The sequence below is a fragment of the Saimiri boliviensis genome, chromosome 18, assembly GCF_048565385.1.
Source record: "Saimiri boliviensis isolate mSaiBol1 chromosome 18, mSaiBol1.pri, whole genome shotgun sequence".
Lineage (NCBI taxonomy): Eukaryota > Metazoa > Chordata > Mammalia > Primates > Cebidae > Saimiri > Saimiri boliviensis.
Genome location: NC_133466.1, coordinates 5,449,076 through 5,466,317, shown reverse-complemented (window position 1 = coordinate 5,466,317; position 17,242 = coordinate 5,449,076). Strand labels below are relative to the sequence as shown.

Genomic DNA, 17,242 nt, shown 5'->3' with positions numbered 1-17,242 from the left:
AGCCAGATGACTACAATCAAATCCTTCCATCTGCCATTGAGAAAACTAACATGACCCCTAAGGAGAGAAGGTGAAGATGTTTCAACACTGAAAATTAGCAAATAAAAGTGTATAAGTGAGTCTCTATTCTGATTATTACAATCACATTTCAGTTTTTAAGCTTAGCATTTTTCAACACCCTAAGTTAAGTGACGATGATTAATCAACATAACAGCAAGGAATGTATTGTTCATTGAAGTGGTAGGGGTTTCCAATTCACCATAAAGACAATGTCTTTTATAAAAACTAAGAATTCCATTATATCCTAGATGCCTGTAATAGGCTATGATGACGACATATTTCAATTTTGATTTGGATCTTTTAAATGCCTTCTGGTCATTAGTGTACAGTAATCAACACTCTCCAGCTAATCAATAAGCTAAAATACAAAAATGATGTGTCACCATGAGGGTTTAGTTCTAAATCCTCCTCTCTATAAACTGATAAAATGTTGCTTATTCAAGAATTATGTTAAAATGTGTGCTGTGTGTGTATGTGTGCATCTTTGTGTGAGGGCATAAAGACATGTTTTTAAAAAGCAACTATTTATAATCCACATTGGAACACAGACTAGGCTCATCACAATTCTTTTCCAAAAGCAGCCAGCACATTTTGAGATATGCCAACAGTCATTATCCAAGGATGCACAGAACAGGAGCCTTCCCAGGTAAATAGCACAGAGCAAGAAATCCACTTCAACACCATTAGAGAGGAAGAACTGCAGTTGCTTGGAGGCTAAATTTAAATTTTGTCTTTTCTAGACATCAAATATAAGCCAAGAAATTACTCATATGCAAATATACATTGCAGTGCTGCATATGTATTCTTAGTAGAATCTTCAAGAAATAGGTCATAGATACAACATAACTCTCAAGACACTGGAAAGCACACAGTGCATGAAAACAGGGCTTCCATCTTCCAGATTTTAGTTTCAGAATATCAACTGTCTGTGCAATGCTGAGGTCTCTCACAGATGCACAATACTATTACCTTGCTTTCAGAAGCAGACATAAAACCACAATGTTTTCAAAGAAGTTAACATAATGGCTACAGTCACAACGCCAGTCACTAATTTCTCTTCATCAGTCAACTCACCAAAGAATATCCGAATCAAGCCATTATAAGCCAACACAAAACAGTTATTTCAGGTTTACTTATAAAATAGCCTCAACCTTAAGAATACTAATTCTGAACAATAAGGAACACATGCATGGAGACCCGATTCCATCTCTGAAATAACCTTTTCAGAAGGTGAGCATGGCGTCTTGCACCCTGGAGGTGCAAAGCCTACCTGAGACAAGTGAAACTGTGTCTTTCTCCCATGAGACGACAGTGATGTACGCCTCCACCGAGGAGGGGATAATGCACTTGAAGACCGCGACATTGCCTCTCATGGTTTTCTGGTCCTCCACACGGACTGTATAGGGCTCCCGTAAAACTGGAAGGCAGAAATAGACCTCAGTAAGACATACAGTCAACAGGCTCATTCTGAGAGTATCTCAATGTCATATACGCATTGCAGCACACACGCATCCATTGCATAACACGTCTTTCTGGAAAACAGTTAAGATGCCTTCATTTCATGTCTTTCATTGCCCGACTTAAGAAAACATTTATCTCCTTAACATCACATGGTTGGATGAGGTGGCTCATGCCTGTAATCCCAGCACTTTGGGAGGCCAAGACGGATGGATCACTTGTGCCCAGGAGTTTAAGACCAGCCTGGGTAACATGGCAACACCCCGTCTCTAGTAAAAATACAAAATATTAGCTGGGCATGGTGGTGTGTGATTGTAGTCTCAGCTACTCGGCAGGCTGAGATGGAAAGATTACCTGAGCCTGGGAGGTCGAGGCTGCAGTGAGCTGTAATCATACCACTGCACTCCAGCCTGGGTGAAAAAAAACAAAACAAAACACTACACTCTATACCAAAGGGCCAGAGTATAATCTAAAACAGTTAACAGACCCCTTGAAGGTATCAGGAGATGGGAAGTAGCTTCATGAAAGAAAAGTTGCTGGCTCTGTAAAGTTATGATGATGGCAAACTGCTCTTGGTCCTCTAAGGACCGGAAATATTTTTATCCAACTGCAAAAAAATTAAATAAAAAATTCAAGTGAGGTAATTTTATAGAGAAGACTTGAAAACTCTGAGACAAAATAATTTTTCATCAGTTGCAAAGCAGTTTTTGGAAACATTGATCTTACTTCTGGTTGCTTGGGGAAAGATGTTGATTAGATGGCCTACCCAAGCACTTTTAATGATAGGAGCATCCCAGAAAGAGTGCAGAGTGGACTTCCACATCCTCGGTGTCTGGACTCAGAGGCAGGGTGGTGCTGGTGTTCAGGGCCTACCTAGCAGGCCCAACTGCCTGGGTCCAAATCCAAGCTCTACCACTCCTGATTGTGGGGCAGCGAGCAAACTCTCTCACTGTCTATACCATGGGGATGATGTTGGTAACATCTGCACCCTACAGTGACTGGTGAATCAGTTAATGTAGGTGAAAAGTCACCAGTGTCTGCTATGAGCAGGCTGGGTAAGGCCACACTTACCAATAGCCAGAGATGGATCCCCAGGGTTGGGGAAGATCTATCTCCAGGGAAATAAGACATTGGTGAATCTAGTCCAAATTACATGTGCCAGCCTTACTTCTTTAGAGCTTTGTTTTCCTCAAATTTAAAATAAGGGCACTGAGGTAGGAACCCTTTAAAGGTCTAAATCCTGTAAGTGTATGATTTTCTAAGGTATCCACAGAGACAAACTATTGTCTAAACATCTAACCATCTCACTTAAAGAATCAGTCACTTATTGGGTAAATATATGCCAAGAAAACTGGCCATGAAAACGGTTTCTAAAGACACGAACACACCAACAAAGCTAAAGGTGAATTTCTCAAGGGAAATCTCACAGGAGGCAGAGGTAAGCTCTTTAGAAGAGGATTGTTCAGATTGGAGCTAAGCTTGTGATACGCTGAGCATTTTCCTAGTAAAGCATGTCTTTCATGAGAGTCTTGCTCTGCAGTTTCCATTTTGAACATTAGCTTTTAATTTTTTCCCCAACTTGGAGAATTTCTTCATTTTTGTATCAAACCAGAGAGATTTTTCCAAGTATTGAAATCTTCTGTAACTCCCATCACTGTAAACCCCATGCAGCACGAGGTGAGGGTCCAGGCAGCAGTTCCGCACCTCCTGCAGGAGGTCCACTAGGCAAAAATTCAGGGCACCCAAGAGGCTGACCTCAGCAGCAATATCTTTACATCTGGAGGAGGGAACTCACTTTGCACAGGAAGACTCCTGCATAAGTAACCCTTCCTGGGGAGCCGAGGTCTATGGTAATAGATTAGAAAGAGACTACAGAGATACAGGCAAACTAATCAAACTCATCAGTAAGTGAGAATCTGGGCGTGCTGAGAAGCAGAAGACAGAGAAGAGGGGGATGGAGGACAGAAGAGAGAGAGGGACTGGCCAACAGAGAGAGGGGCCACTGTCACAGGCATGGGGCATGCTTTCAGTTTAAGCTCCCGTGTCTGTGCGATGTTTGCTTCTTTGCAATAAAATCACTCTGTCTCTCCAAACCTCCTCCAGACTCCACTTCAAACATTAATGACTCAAGTAGGAGAATTTTCAATAGAAATCAAGGAAAGGGGTCAAGTTCTATGTATCAGCCAGGAAAGTGAGAAGATAAGATATTCACCTGTTTACCGGGAGATACAGGAAATGCCTCCCCCTCTCCCAGGTGTATAGCCCCACACTAGACAGGATCACAGGAGCCATAAAAATATGGGGTGACTGACTGGGGACATTCCTAGTGTTACCAACCAATGTCCAGTGTCCTAGGGAACTCCTCAGTCCCAGCACTTACCCAGATATCACAGAGTGTTTTCTCTTCTCTAGCTATCCACTGACCTCACCAGCACCAGGACACCTCAGTCGTCCTAATTTTAAACCTGTGTGACTTTTGCTTCTCCAACCTCCAGCTCAGCCCCAAGAAGCCCAGATCTTCTCAAAGCAGAGACAGCCCTGTGGTGCCCTGAACACCAGCTCACTCAGAGACAACAAGGATCGGAAGAAAACTGCACACTCCCCATCTCTTCTCCTTATTCCATTACTCATGCCACAAAGACAGACCATGCAGCGAGCCTTTAAAAAACTCTCTTAGACAATAGTTGGCATACAGGAGGTGCTCAATAAACATTTTGAGACCGAATAGATAGAAACACAGAACTTTCATTCTGAGAGAACTTCTAATCCTTTTATAGAATATACATGTATGTACATTTGAATTTATAGCCACTCTCTATAGCTTTTTAAAATGCAAATTGGGGTTTTATTAAAGCTCTTCATCTTTGTAATAGAACATTGTTTGTTCCTGAGAACCCCCCCCCCATAACTTAAGATGCCCACATGGTTGTCTATGGGGATACACCTCTCAGAGTGCCATGTGAGTTTCCTGGGCTCATAGTCAGCCCTGAAGACACGGGTGCAGCCTTGATGGTCATTCTACGTCCAACTCCTGCTAACTCTGTAACAGAGACTAGGCTAGAAACCTGAGATGCAGGCCAAAAAAAAAAAAAAAAAAACTCACATGGTTTGAAATTTGATGAACATTTGCATATAAGATAGAGTGTTTTCTCAGTACTGTGCTTGCTGTCATAAGTTAGGTTCTCCTCAGAGGTGAACCCCAAAAGGAGAAGCTTGGTTCAAGCAACTAAGGAAGGACACAATCCCCTGACAGGCAGGGAGAGTGTCAGTAGGACAGGGAGGAAATCTGCACAGCAGGGATATGGTTCTAGGTGAACTCCCAGCCATGGACATGCACAGCCTTGCAGAGGGCCAAGGATTCCCTTTGTCAAGGCAGTCTGTCATTGGCTTAGAGCCGGCCTCAGGAGGATGGAATTCCCAGGCATTTCCCACGCTTCTTTCTGTGAAAGGTTCCCGTGTCCAAGCAATCCTCTGAAGGCTGCAAGTTCACATTCTTAGCAACCAGTGCACAGACTCTGGGGGCTCTGATTCGGCCACGCCAGCAGGGTCCACTGCAATTATTTGAGCCTTCATTAAGCAAAATTTATCATCTTTTTTGGTAAAAGATCAGAAGCAAGAAAATCTCTGGTAATATAACTTTGAAACAAAATCAGGCCTATTTTTTTAATCAAATATTTTTATTGCAGTGTAAGAGTTGTTCGTATTTTAGGGGTACACGTGATGTTTTGATGCCTGTATACAATGTATAATAATAAATCGTGGTAATTAAAATATCAGTCACTTCAACCTTTTCCCTGTGTTGGGGGCACTGTAAATCTTTTTTCTTCTAGCAATTTAAAAATATACAATTGTTAACTATAATTTCCCTACTGTGCCAGCAAATGTTAGAACTTATTCCTTCTATTTAACTGTATTTTGTACCCCTCAACCAACTTATTTTTATCCCCTCCACTCACCTCCTTGCTTCCCAGTCTCTGGCATCCACCATTCCACTCTCTACCTCTATAAGGTCCACTTTTTCAGCTCCCATATAGGAGTGAGAACGTGGAATAAGTGTTTGTCTGAGCCTGGCTTATTTCACTTGGCATAGTGACCTCCAGTTTCATCCGTGTGGTTGCAAATGACTGGATTTTATTCATCTCTATAGCTGAGCAATATTTTATTGTTTACATATGTCATTGTTTTTATCCATTCATCTGTTGATGGACACTTAGGTGTCCATATGTTGGCTATCACGAATTTCTACTGCAGTAAAAATGAAGTACAGGTATCTCTTCAATATATGCATTTCCTTTCTTTTGGATATATACAAAACAGTGGGATGGCCGCATCATACTGTAGTTTTATTTTTAGTTTTTTGAGGAACCTCCATACTGTGTTTTATAAAGGATTCACTGCTTTACATTGCCAGCAACAGTGGACTAGCATTTCCCTTTCTCTGCATCCTTACCCACATTTGTTTTTTTTTGTCTTTTCGATAATGGCCATTCTAACTGGGGTGAGATAATATCGCATTATTGTTTTAATTTGCATTTCTCTGATGATTAATGATATTGAACATTTTTTAATATATCTGTTGGTCATTTGTAGGCTTTCTTTTGAGAAATTCCTGTTCAGGCCTTTTGATCATTTTTAATTTCATTATTATTATTTTGCTGTTGGATTGAGTTTCCCTTATATTCTGGTTATTAATCCCTTGTTGGATGGTTTGCAAATATTAACATTCTCTCTTATTCCACAGATTGTCTCTTCACTCTGTTGATTATTTTCTTGGCTGTGCAGAGCTTTTCTGCTTGATGTCATCCTACTTATTTTTGCTTTCGTTGCCCATGCTCTTGAGGTCTTACCCAAAAAATTTTTGGCCAGACCAATTTCCTATAGTCTTTCTTTCACCAGTGTTTTCTTTTAGCAGTTTCATAGTTTCAAGACTTAATTTAAATCTTTAATCCATTTTGAGTTGATTTTTGTGCATGGTAAAGATAGGGATCTCATTTCATTCTTTTGTATATAGATATCCAGTTTTCCCAGCACTGGTTTTTTGTTCTTAATTGTACTTTAGGTTCTGGGGTACATGTGCAGATCATGCAAGATTGTTGCATAGGTACATATGTGGCAATGTGTCTTGCTGCCTCCATCCCGCTGTCACCTATATCTGGCATTTCTCCCCATGTTATCTTTTCCTAACCTCCCCACCCCCAACTGTCCTTCCCCTAGCCCCCCAACAGACCCCAGTGTGTGATGCTTTCCTCCCTGTGTCCATGTGTTCTCACTGTTCAACACCTGCCTATGAGTGAGAACATGCGGTGTTTCATTTTCTGTTCTTGTGTCAGTTTGCTGAGAATGATGGTTTCCAGATTCATCCAAGTCCCTACAAAGGACAGGAACTCATCTTTTCTTATGGCTGCATAGTATTCCATGATGTATATGCCCAGCACTAGTTTTTAAGGCGCTTGTCCTTTGCTGAATGTGTGTTAGTCGTACCCTTTTCAAAAATGATTTGGCTTTAAGTGTATGGACTTATATTTGGATTCCCTAGTCTATCCCATTGGTCTCTGTGTTTGTTTTATGCCAGTATCATGTTGTAGTATGCCAGTACTACAGCTGTGTAGTATTCTTTGGAATTAGAGTGTGTGATGTCTCCAGCTTTGCTCTTTTTGCTCAGGATTGCTTTAGCATTTCAGGGTCTTCTGTGGTTTCATACAAAGTTTAAGATTTTTTTTCTACTTCTGTGAAGAATGTCGTTGGTAGGGACTGCCTTGAATCTGTGCATCACTTGGGTAGTAGAGACATTTTAACAATATTAATTTTTCCAGTCAACGAGCATGAAATATCTTCCCATTTTGTGTGTTTGTGTCCTCTTCAATTTATTTCATCAGTATTTCATAGTTTTCCTCATAGGGATCATTCACTTCTTTGGTTAAAATGTATTATTACTTTTTCCCCTTGATTTATTTTTCAGATTGATCACTATTAGCTTATAGAACTGCTGCTAATTTTTGTATGTTGACTTCTTTTTCTGCAAATTTACTGAATTCATTTATTAGATCTAAGAGTTTTTTGGTGGAGCCTCTGATTCTTTCTTTATATAAAATTATGTCATTAACAAACAAGGAAAATTTGACTTCTTCCTTTTCAATCTGAGTGTCCCTTATTTCTTTCTCTTGAATAATTGTTCTGGCTAATACTTCCAGTTCTATGTTGAACAGGAGTGGTGAAAGTAGGCATCCTTATTTTGTTCTAGATCTTAGTGGAAAGGCTTTCAAGTTTTTCCCATTCAGTATATTAGCTGTGGGTTTGTCATACATGGCCTTTATCATGTTGAGGTTCCTTCCATACCTAATTTATGGAGAGTTTTTATGATGAAAGGATGCTGAATGTTGTGAAATGCTTTTTCAACATCTACTGAAATGATCATATGGCTTTTGCCCTTGATTCTGTTGATGCGATGCATCATGTTTACTGATTAGCATTTGTTAAACCATCTTTGCATCCCTGGGATTTATCCCACTTGATCATGGCAAATGACCATTTTGATGTGCTGCTGAATTTAGTTTACTAGTATTTTGTTGAGGACTTTTGTATCCATATTTATCATGGATATTGAACAGTAGTTTTTTTGTTGTTGCATTCTGGTCTGGCTTTGGAATCAGGATAATACTGGCTTTGTAGAATGAGTTTGTATTTCTACCTTTCCAAGTTTTTTGAAATAGTTTAAGTAGAATTGGTATTAGTTCTTCTTTAAATGTTTGGTAGAATTCAGCAGAGAATTTATCAGATCCTGGTTTTTTCTTTGATGCTAGACTTTTTGTTGCAACTTCTATCTCATTACTCATTACTCATAATTTTAGATTTTCTATTTCTTCATGGTTCAATCTTGGAAGGTTGTATGTGTCCAGGAATTTGTCGATATATAGTTGTTCACAGTAATCTCTAATGACCCTTTGTATTTCTATGGTGTCAGTTATGATGTTTCCTTTTTCATCTCTGCCTTTATATATTTGGGTTTTATCTCTTTTTTCTTGGTCTAAAGGTTTGTTGATTTCGTTTATCTTTTCTAAAAGACAACTTTTCACTTTTGTTAATTTTATGTATTTTTAGTCTTAATTTCATTTATTTCTACTCTGTTATTTCTGTCCTTTTATTAATTTTGAGTGCTTCATTCTTACTTTTCTAGTTCCTTGAGGTATGCTGTTAGATTGTTTATTTGAAGTACTTTTTTTTTTTTTTTACGTAGATGTTCATTGCTATAAGCTTCCCTCTTAATACTATTTTTGCTGTATTCCATAGGTTCTAGTGTGTTGTGCTTCTATTTTCATTTGTGTCAAGAAATGTGGATATTGATATGGTTAAGTTTATCATTTTGCTATTGGGTTTACATTTTTTTAAACCATCTTTCCTTTTTCTTCTTATTTTCTTCTTTGTTTTGGGTTGATGATTTTTAAATGATTCTATGTTTTTCTTTTTTATTTATTTTTTCTTTTTTTATTGCATTTTAGGTTTTGGGGTACATGTGATGAACATGCAAGATTGTTGCATAGGTACACACATGGCAGTGTGCTTTGCTGCCTTCCGTCCCCTCACCTGTATCTGTCATTTCTCCCCATGCTATCTCTTCCCACCTCCCCACCCCCCGCCCCTCCCCCATTTGATTCTATGTTTTTCTTTTGGGGGCTTATTAGTTATAACTATTTTGCTATGTTAGAGGTTGCTGTAGGTTTTATAGTATACATCTATAATTTATCACCATATATATTCATGTGACATTACACAACTTCACATCTAGCAAACGAACCTGCAATATTATACTACCATGTCTTTATTGTAGGCCTTAAAGCTATTGTTGCCATATATTTTACTTCTATGTTGCAAACTTCATAAGACATTGTTATTATTTTGTTTTAAATAGCCAATTATTTTTTAAAAGACTGTAAATTTTTTAAAAAATCTGATTTAGATACTCATGCAGTTACTGTTTTTATTACCATTCTTTGAGTAGATCTAAGATTTGATCAGGCATCATTTTTTTCTTCTAATTGTAGAATTTCCTTTAAAATTTCTTGTAATTGGATTCAGCAGATGATAAATTTTCTGCTATTGTGTGTCTGAGAAAGACTTCATTTCACCATTATTTTAGAAATTTAGTTCCATTCTTGCCTATAATCCCAGCATTTTGGGAGGACGAGAGGGGGCAATTTCTTGAACCTAAGAGTTACAGACCAGCCTGGGCAACATAGCAAGATTCTGTCTCTACAAAAAAATTAAAAATCAGCCTGATGTGGTGGCATGCACCTGTGGTCCCAGCTAGTTGGGAGGCTGAGGGGGGAGGATCACTTGAGCCAGGGAAGTTGAGGCTGCAGCAAGCCATGGTCACCTCACTGCACCCCAGCCTGGTTGACCGAGCAATTCCTTAACTCATAAAACACATACACACCAGCAACAACAATCCAGTCTGCTGTCATTCTTGTCTTTGTTCCTTTGTGTCTAATATGCCTTTCTTCTGTAGCTGTTTTTGATATTTTATCTTCATCATTGCTCTGAGCAATTTTCTTATGATACGCCCTGATGCATTTTTTTCTTCCCATGTCTTGAGCTTGGGGTTTGTTGAGCTCCTTGAATCGGTGGGTTTATAGCTTTCATCCAATTTGGAAAATTTTGGCCAGCATTTTTCCACTTTTTTAAAATCACACCAACCTTTCCCTTGGGGTTTAATTTCTCATTAACATACCTCAAACATACTTGAAGTATGTTTTAATTTTTTGGAATAAATTTTTAGAGTGGTTGTAGGTTTAGAGAAAAAATTAACAGCAGGTTCTTGTATTCTCCCTCTTGCCACCTCCTTCAATTTCTCTCATTATTAGCATCTTGCATTAGTGTGATACATTTGTGACAATTAATAAACTGATATTTATGCATTATTATTATTAACTAAAGTTCATAGTTTACATGAAGTTTCACTCTGTGTTGTAAGATCCATGCATAATGGCAGGTATCTGCCATTAGAGTATCATACAGAACAATTTCACTACCATAAAAATCCCCTGGGCCCCATATGTTCAACCTCTACTCCCTTCTGACTATCTTCTGGAAACTACTGATCTTTCTACTGTCTCTCTAGATTATCTCTTCCAGAACGTGAAGTAAGTAGAAGCGTACACTATGTAACTTTTTTCAGATTGGCTTCTTTCACGTAGTAGCATGCATTTAAATTTCCCCCATATCTTTTCATAGCTTGGTAGCTCATTATTTTCTGTTGCTAATACTTCATTTTATACTGTAATTTGTCTAACGTTAAATTAAAATTGTAGCTGGGCCCTGTGGCTCATTCCTGTAATCCCGACACTTTGGGAGGCCAAGGCAGGCAGATGGCTTGAGCCCAGGAATTTGAGATCAGTCTGGGCAACATAATGATATCCCTCTCAAAAAACTTTTAAAAAAAAATAGCCAGGTGTGGTGGCTCATGCCTGTAGTGTCAGCTACTTGGGAAGCTGAAGTGAGAGAATCACCTGAGCCCAGGAAGTTGAGCCTGCAGTGAGCCACGATCACACCACTGCACTCCAACCTAGAAAAGAGAGTGAGATGTCCTCTCAAAAAAAAACTTTTTTTAAGAAAAGTTGTTCTAACACTTATTACAAAGATAAGGAAGATTTTCTTCCAGTCTTTTCCAGTCATCCATGATGACTCCATAGGGAAGGGTAATTCAAGTTCATATTCAACAAGGGTAAGTGAGGTTTTATAGCCAATGAACAGAGTGAGGGGATCAGTGGGTGGAAAATTAGAAGGAGGGGACAGCAAGGATATGGGGGGGGGTTCTTGCTAAACTAGCCTAACAGATTCTTGCTAAAGTCAGGCCAAACATGTATACATCAAAGACGGCAGAGGAAGAACTTGATCAGACATCAAGAATGATCAGGGCCGGGCGCGGTGGCTCAAGCCTGTAATCCCAGCACTTTGGGAGGCCGAGGCGGGTGGATCATGAGGTCGAGAGATCGAGACCATCCTGGTCAACATGGTGAAACCCCGTCTCTACTAAAAATACAAAAAAATCAGCTGGGCATGGTGGCACGTTCCTGTAATCCCAGCTACTCAGGAGGCTGAGGCAGGAGAATTGCCTGAACCCAGGAGGCGGAGGTTGCCGTGAGCCGAGATCGCGCCATTGCACTCCAGCCTGGGTAACAAGAGCGAAACTCCGTCTAAAAAAAAAAAAAAAAAAAAAAAAAAGAATGATCAAATATCAATAGTAAAGGGATGATTTAGCAGGATTCTTGCAAAAGCTGGGAACCAGAGATGAGACGTGAAAAGCTAAGATCAAGGACCAGTTGAGAGGGATGCCCAGGGGAACCTTTCCAAAGTTAGTCAAGGAGAGAGTCTTTATCATCATCCATCTACATGTTGAAGAACATCTTTCTGGCTTCCATTATTTTGGCAACCATGAGTAAAGTTGCTACACAAATTTATGTGCAGATTTTGGTGTCCTTTATCCAGAAATATAAGCCAATCATAGGACACATCTTATTTCCGAGGTGGATCACTTTCCTCCACTGCCTGAGGTCCAGTCTTGAAAACAGTTGCTTCCGCCAGGCGCAGTGGCTCACACCTGTAATCCCAGCACTTGGAAGGCTGAGGGAGGCAGATCACCTGAGATCAGGAGTTCAAGAACAGCCTGACCAACATGGAGAAACCCTGTCTCTACTAAAAATACAAAATTAGCTGGGTGTGGTGGTGCATGCCTGAAATCCCAGCTACTTGGGAGGCTGAAGCAAGAGAATCGCTTGAACCCCGGAGGTGGAGGTTACAGTGATCCAAGATCAGGCCATTGCACTCCAGCCTGGGCAACAAAAGTGAAACTCCACCAGAAAGAGAAAAAGAAAGAGAAGGGAGGGAGGGAAGGAGGGAGGGAGGGAAGGAGGGAAGGAAAGAAGGAAAGGAAGGAAGGAAGGAAGGAAGGAAACATATGATTGCTTCATGTATCTCGTCTGTTTTTGTTTGGCTGGTTGTATTAGTTCTTTCTCACAAGAGTGGGTAATTTACAAAGAAATGAGATTTATTTAACTCATAGTTCCTGAGGGAGGCCTCAGGAAAGGTACAATTATGGCATAAGGCACCTCTTCAGGGTGGCAGGAGAGAGAATGAGTGTCAGCAAGGTAAGTGCCAGATGCTTTTAAAACCATCAGATCTTATGCGACTCACTATCACGAGAACAGCATGGGGAACAACGTCCCCATGATTTAATTACTTTCCACTAGGTCCCTCCCAGGACATGTGGGGATTATGGGGATTATCATCCAAGATGAGATTTGGGTGCAGACACAGAGCCCAACCATATCAGTCTCAGGACCCCGGTTTTTGGCTGTTTCAGATAACAGGGTACACTTGGCTCCTGTACCTCCATCTCGGTCACAGTCAAAAGTCCTAGTCAAATGTTAGAAAGCACAGTTTGCTAGGAGAAAACAATCATGAGCAATCTTCTGACTTCCCCAAAATCATATGGGTGATTGTTACTTGCTATGCAGTAAAGGCAGCCTGGGTAAGGAACAACACTGTCTCAAGTGGCCCACCAGCATTCCAGCCCTTAGAGTAGGACAGAAACAGAAATCTTATGTGAGAACTAGGATTGATGATTAATAAGACATGATGAGTGAACCTTTCTTTAATTGCTAGTACCCAGACCTAGATCAACATTTCTGAAAATTAAGAATGAGAATCCCTTGTGCTGCCAAAGGACAGATTATGAAGTCATTCCACCTAAGAGCTGATGCCAGGGCAATCTAAACTCCAATCTCCAGGGATATTTACACATTTAGGATGACCTGATACCGAAGAGGATACCCTATGAGTGAATAGTCACTGGCCTCAATCCTATACTTCAGCTGTCAAAGGGCAACACTTCTGCCCTTCATCTGCCTTTTTGAACAAGCTTCTACTTCTGTACTCGCATTTACACAAAAAGGGTGAAAACCAGATTTTCAAGTATCCAATGAACAATCTAGAAGATTATTATAACCATTATGTGTTCATAATAAAAAGCAAAATTAAATTAGAAGAGAAATTTGATTTGGGCAATATGAATGCCCATCTTGTATGTTCAAACTGATACAGTAGTTATTTTTTTGCTGGATTCATAGTCCATAGGGTTTCAGATGTCAAGAACACCAGCACATCGATGGTAAAAGCACAACTGGGTAGGAAGAGGCAGGTGGCACCAACGCCAGACAAGGTGGTGCAGTTTCCACGCTCCGAAACTTTCAGTGTCATGCAAAAACAATCAATTCTATGACGAATTTAGAAGATGGCAGTTAAAACAGGAGTAAGCATTTCATTCCTTAGAAAACCCAAGGCAGACATAATGGATTAATTAATACATACAGGTATAGCTGTTTGAAATTCTAGGTTTCTCTATAAGTGGTGTTTTGTAGATTACAAATATGCTTTTATAACATGTCATTAAAATGTGCAGTCTTCCCAGTAAAAGGCATTCACTAAATCTCCCTGTTTGTCAGGTTTAGAGGTCCTTATACAAATTGCATTTGCTTTATTGTAATTATTTGACACATCCAATTTCCATATATCTTGATTAAAGAGAATCTTTTTTCCCCCCCTTTCTTATGTGAATTCTCATGCAGGTCTTAGAATTCATGAGCATGTCACTGAGATCAAAATATAGTTGGGAAAATGACTAGCTAGCAGCATGAGTCATAGTCTAATGTTTGATGGCTTACATCAAAGAGATCATATGCAGGAATTCAGAAACACCTCATATTTTTCTCATGTTGTGATGTCTTCTACCAGCACCTACTCACTTATTGAAGAAATTATTGCAGCTACTTGGTGTATAAGAAAAAAAATCAAAGTCATATTCTCTTTGCCCTGCTATTATATGTCAGTCTACACAAGTATTTCAGAGCTAGACTTAAAAAAAAAAATAAAATGCTGTTTGCTAACAGGAGTCTAGCTGTGAGTTTGTTTTGTAGGGCTTTGTTAAATCTATAGAACCACACAATCTGTCCTGTATATATAGCCTTTGATGTCTGTGTATCTCAGGCAGTATTCTTTCCTGGGTTGACTTGTAGCAATGGTGATTAAAAAAAGACACAATATGTTGTTAAAAGGAACATAGCCCATTCAGGATTTATGCACCGACAACATTTCAGCAACATGTGATACAGTCAAAAATGTTAAAATAGCCTTTCCATTTCACAAGGAAAGCAAGGATATTAGATTGATTCTGTTTCCATAACAGTACATCTTGATGCTATGGTTTTATTCCAGCTCGGCCATTTGTTATTTTTTTCTCTCTCATTCTCCTCCCCAAGGATGGGGTAGGGGACGGGTGAGGGGGCCAAAAGAGGGGTGGAAGCAAACATATTGGGTTTGAGACACTGGAAGTTTGGATCAGAGTATCAAATTAGATCAAATATAAGGAGGCTGGGATGTTAGAACTTGCCAACTTGCTAATCAAGCCTTCTTTCAAGGGTTAGTTCCAATAACGTACAGCACTCTGAAATCTAAACAGGGAGATCCTAAAGAAGTCATCAGCAAGGTCTGAATGAACTGATGATGGGGTTTCACTGGTTCTCTGCTGCGATGGCATTTTGCTATTTATCATTGTCCTCCCACCCCAAGCAGGCACAGGGGGAAAAAAAAAAAAGCCCAGAGCTGTACTCACCAGCCTTGATGTGGACATCCTGACTTCTAATTTTCCCTGAAGGATTTTCAGCTGTGCAATAATAAGTATTATCATGGATTAAGGTACTGAAGCTTGAAGGAGGGAAGGGGAAAATTTGGAGAGTGCCGTTGGGGTGGACGTGGCGGATCCCGGGAACATCGTAGATCTCCTCGCCCGTGGCTAGGTACCATCTGAGAGTCACAGGAGGGATGCCTGCTGCGGGGCAGGGCACCAGGGTCCCCGTGGTGCTGGCAAACACTACCTCTTGCAGAGATGCATTGACAAAGTAGAGGCTGGAGTGTAGGTCTTCACTGAAAACTGCAAGAAGACAACGAAGGGGTCCACTGGTGAGTAAAACATGTCTTTGACATGTGCAGTTCAATCAGTCTGGCCTCAGAATGTTATCTTGAAAATTAATCATGAGGCTCAGGCTCAAATAAAACCAAACAATTCAAATTTTCTCTAACTGCTATGAGCAGAGAGGCTGATACTGAAATCTAAGGTGCCATCCTAATCTCACATTTTGTACACAGACTGTTAAGTTATCCTGGCTGCTAATTTTTAACAGATTCGTTTTTTGCCTCGTGCCTCAAGCCCTGTTCTGTCCCCATACTGACCGCTATTGGACCGCATATTACATATTTTTATGCACTTATTGTCTATCTTCTGTCACTAGAGATAAGCCTCATGAGGAGGAGGTCTTGATTTACTCCCATTATTACTTGGAGCATAGAGCCCAGCTGTCAATGGGTTCTCCATAAAGGGAAGCTGAATGTGTGAATGCCTAGATCCCGCTGCTTGGATCAAATTGCTCTCATTAGTAGGTACACTCAGGATTATTATTGAATACAATCAACCACACTTTTAATTAAAATTTAAAATCACATGTAAAGCATTTTAAAACGCACCACTGGTTGCCAGAAAATAGAATGCCAAATCAACAATGCCCTTTTTTATTGAAAATATGATGAAACAATAAAGAGAATTTTGACAAAAGCATGACTCAAGTCCACCAGCACACAGTGTGTTTTGATTTTTACATTTCCTTCTGGTCCACCTGCCTCCATGCCTTAGCTATATAATTATTTTGTGCTAAAGTGTGCATATATGAAATGTACCATTTTTATAACTGTTACATTCTCTCATACATCATCTACATAATTCCATTGTTCTATACCGACTGATAAGTAAATATCAGTGAATGCACAATTTATACATATTCTTATGAACTCTTTTCCTGCTCTTCTCATTTAAATTGTTTCTCTTTTACTTCTACAAATAAATATCATCAAATGTGTTGATACACATTGGGCTTTTTAATTCATTTAAGGGCCTTTAACAAGTGTTTATGGAATGTTAGTTATGTGAAAAAATAAAAACTTCCAGAAAAAATAAAACTTAACTTGTTTATAAGTTAAACAAAAGATTTATAAATATAATGAAATCATACTTGTCATACATCTGAGCTTCTCTGTGACTCTTTTTTTTTTTTAAGCAGACAGCTTCATAGTACTCTGTACCAGACAATCTTATAATATTTGCAATCGACAACAGCTCTGCTAGGTAAATAACGGCTCCACTTTGCAGACGATGACATGGAGATTCGCAAGGCTGTCACTGGACCAAGGACTCAGGGCTAGGAAGTGGCAGAACCAGATTCAGTCTTTCTGATGAAGGTTTTGGTGATTTGTGTTTTCTCATCTTAGAACGAAATATGGCATAACAGTCTCCCTCATTTGGGTGGGGATTCGAGGCAGCTCTCTACAGAGTGGGTCTGTGGCCTGTGCTTCCTGATCTAGTCCTTCTCCATGGTGTGGGGCTGAAGGGTTACAGGCTCCTGCCACATGCTGTGGTTGCTACTAAGCCTGTGTGATAAAATACATGTGTCCCTCGCTTTGCCTATAGTTAATTGGCATGATTTGGTAAGAAAAAGATGAAGAAATTAACATTATTTACAAAGACAATCATATTCATAATAAGATTTAAGCTGCTCACTAAATGTGAGGGTAGCGGGTGGTTCCCTCTTTGTAAATAATGTTAATTTCGTCATCTTTCTGTTTA

At 39.7% G+C, this 17,242-nt stretch overlaps 1 protein-coding gene across 2 annotated transcripts in view; it reads right to left on the bottom strand.

Annotated features, from left to right (window-relative positions):
* The window catches only part of DSCAM (DS cell adhesion molecule), a 746,447-nt gene that overhangs the window by 592,745 nt on the left and 136,460 nt on the right, over nucleotides 1-17,242 (bottom strand). For both annotated transcript variants that reach the window (XM_074389246.1, XM_074389247.1), the window contains exons 2-3: nucleotides 15,182-15,499; nucleotides 1,331-1,477 (exon numbers count right to left, since the gene is read on the bottom strand). In XM_074389246.1, the coding sequence (XP_074245347.1) occupies nucleotides 1,331-1,477; nucleotides 15,182-15,499 (465 nt within the window). The remainder of the gene's footprint in view (nucleotides 1-1,330; nucleotides 1,478-15,181; nucleotides 15,500-17,242) is intronic.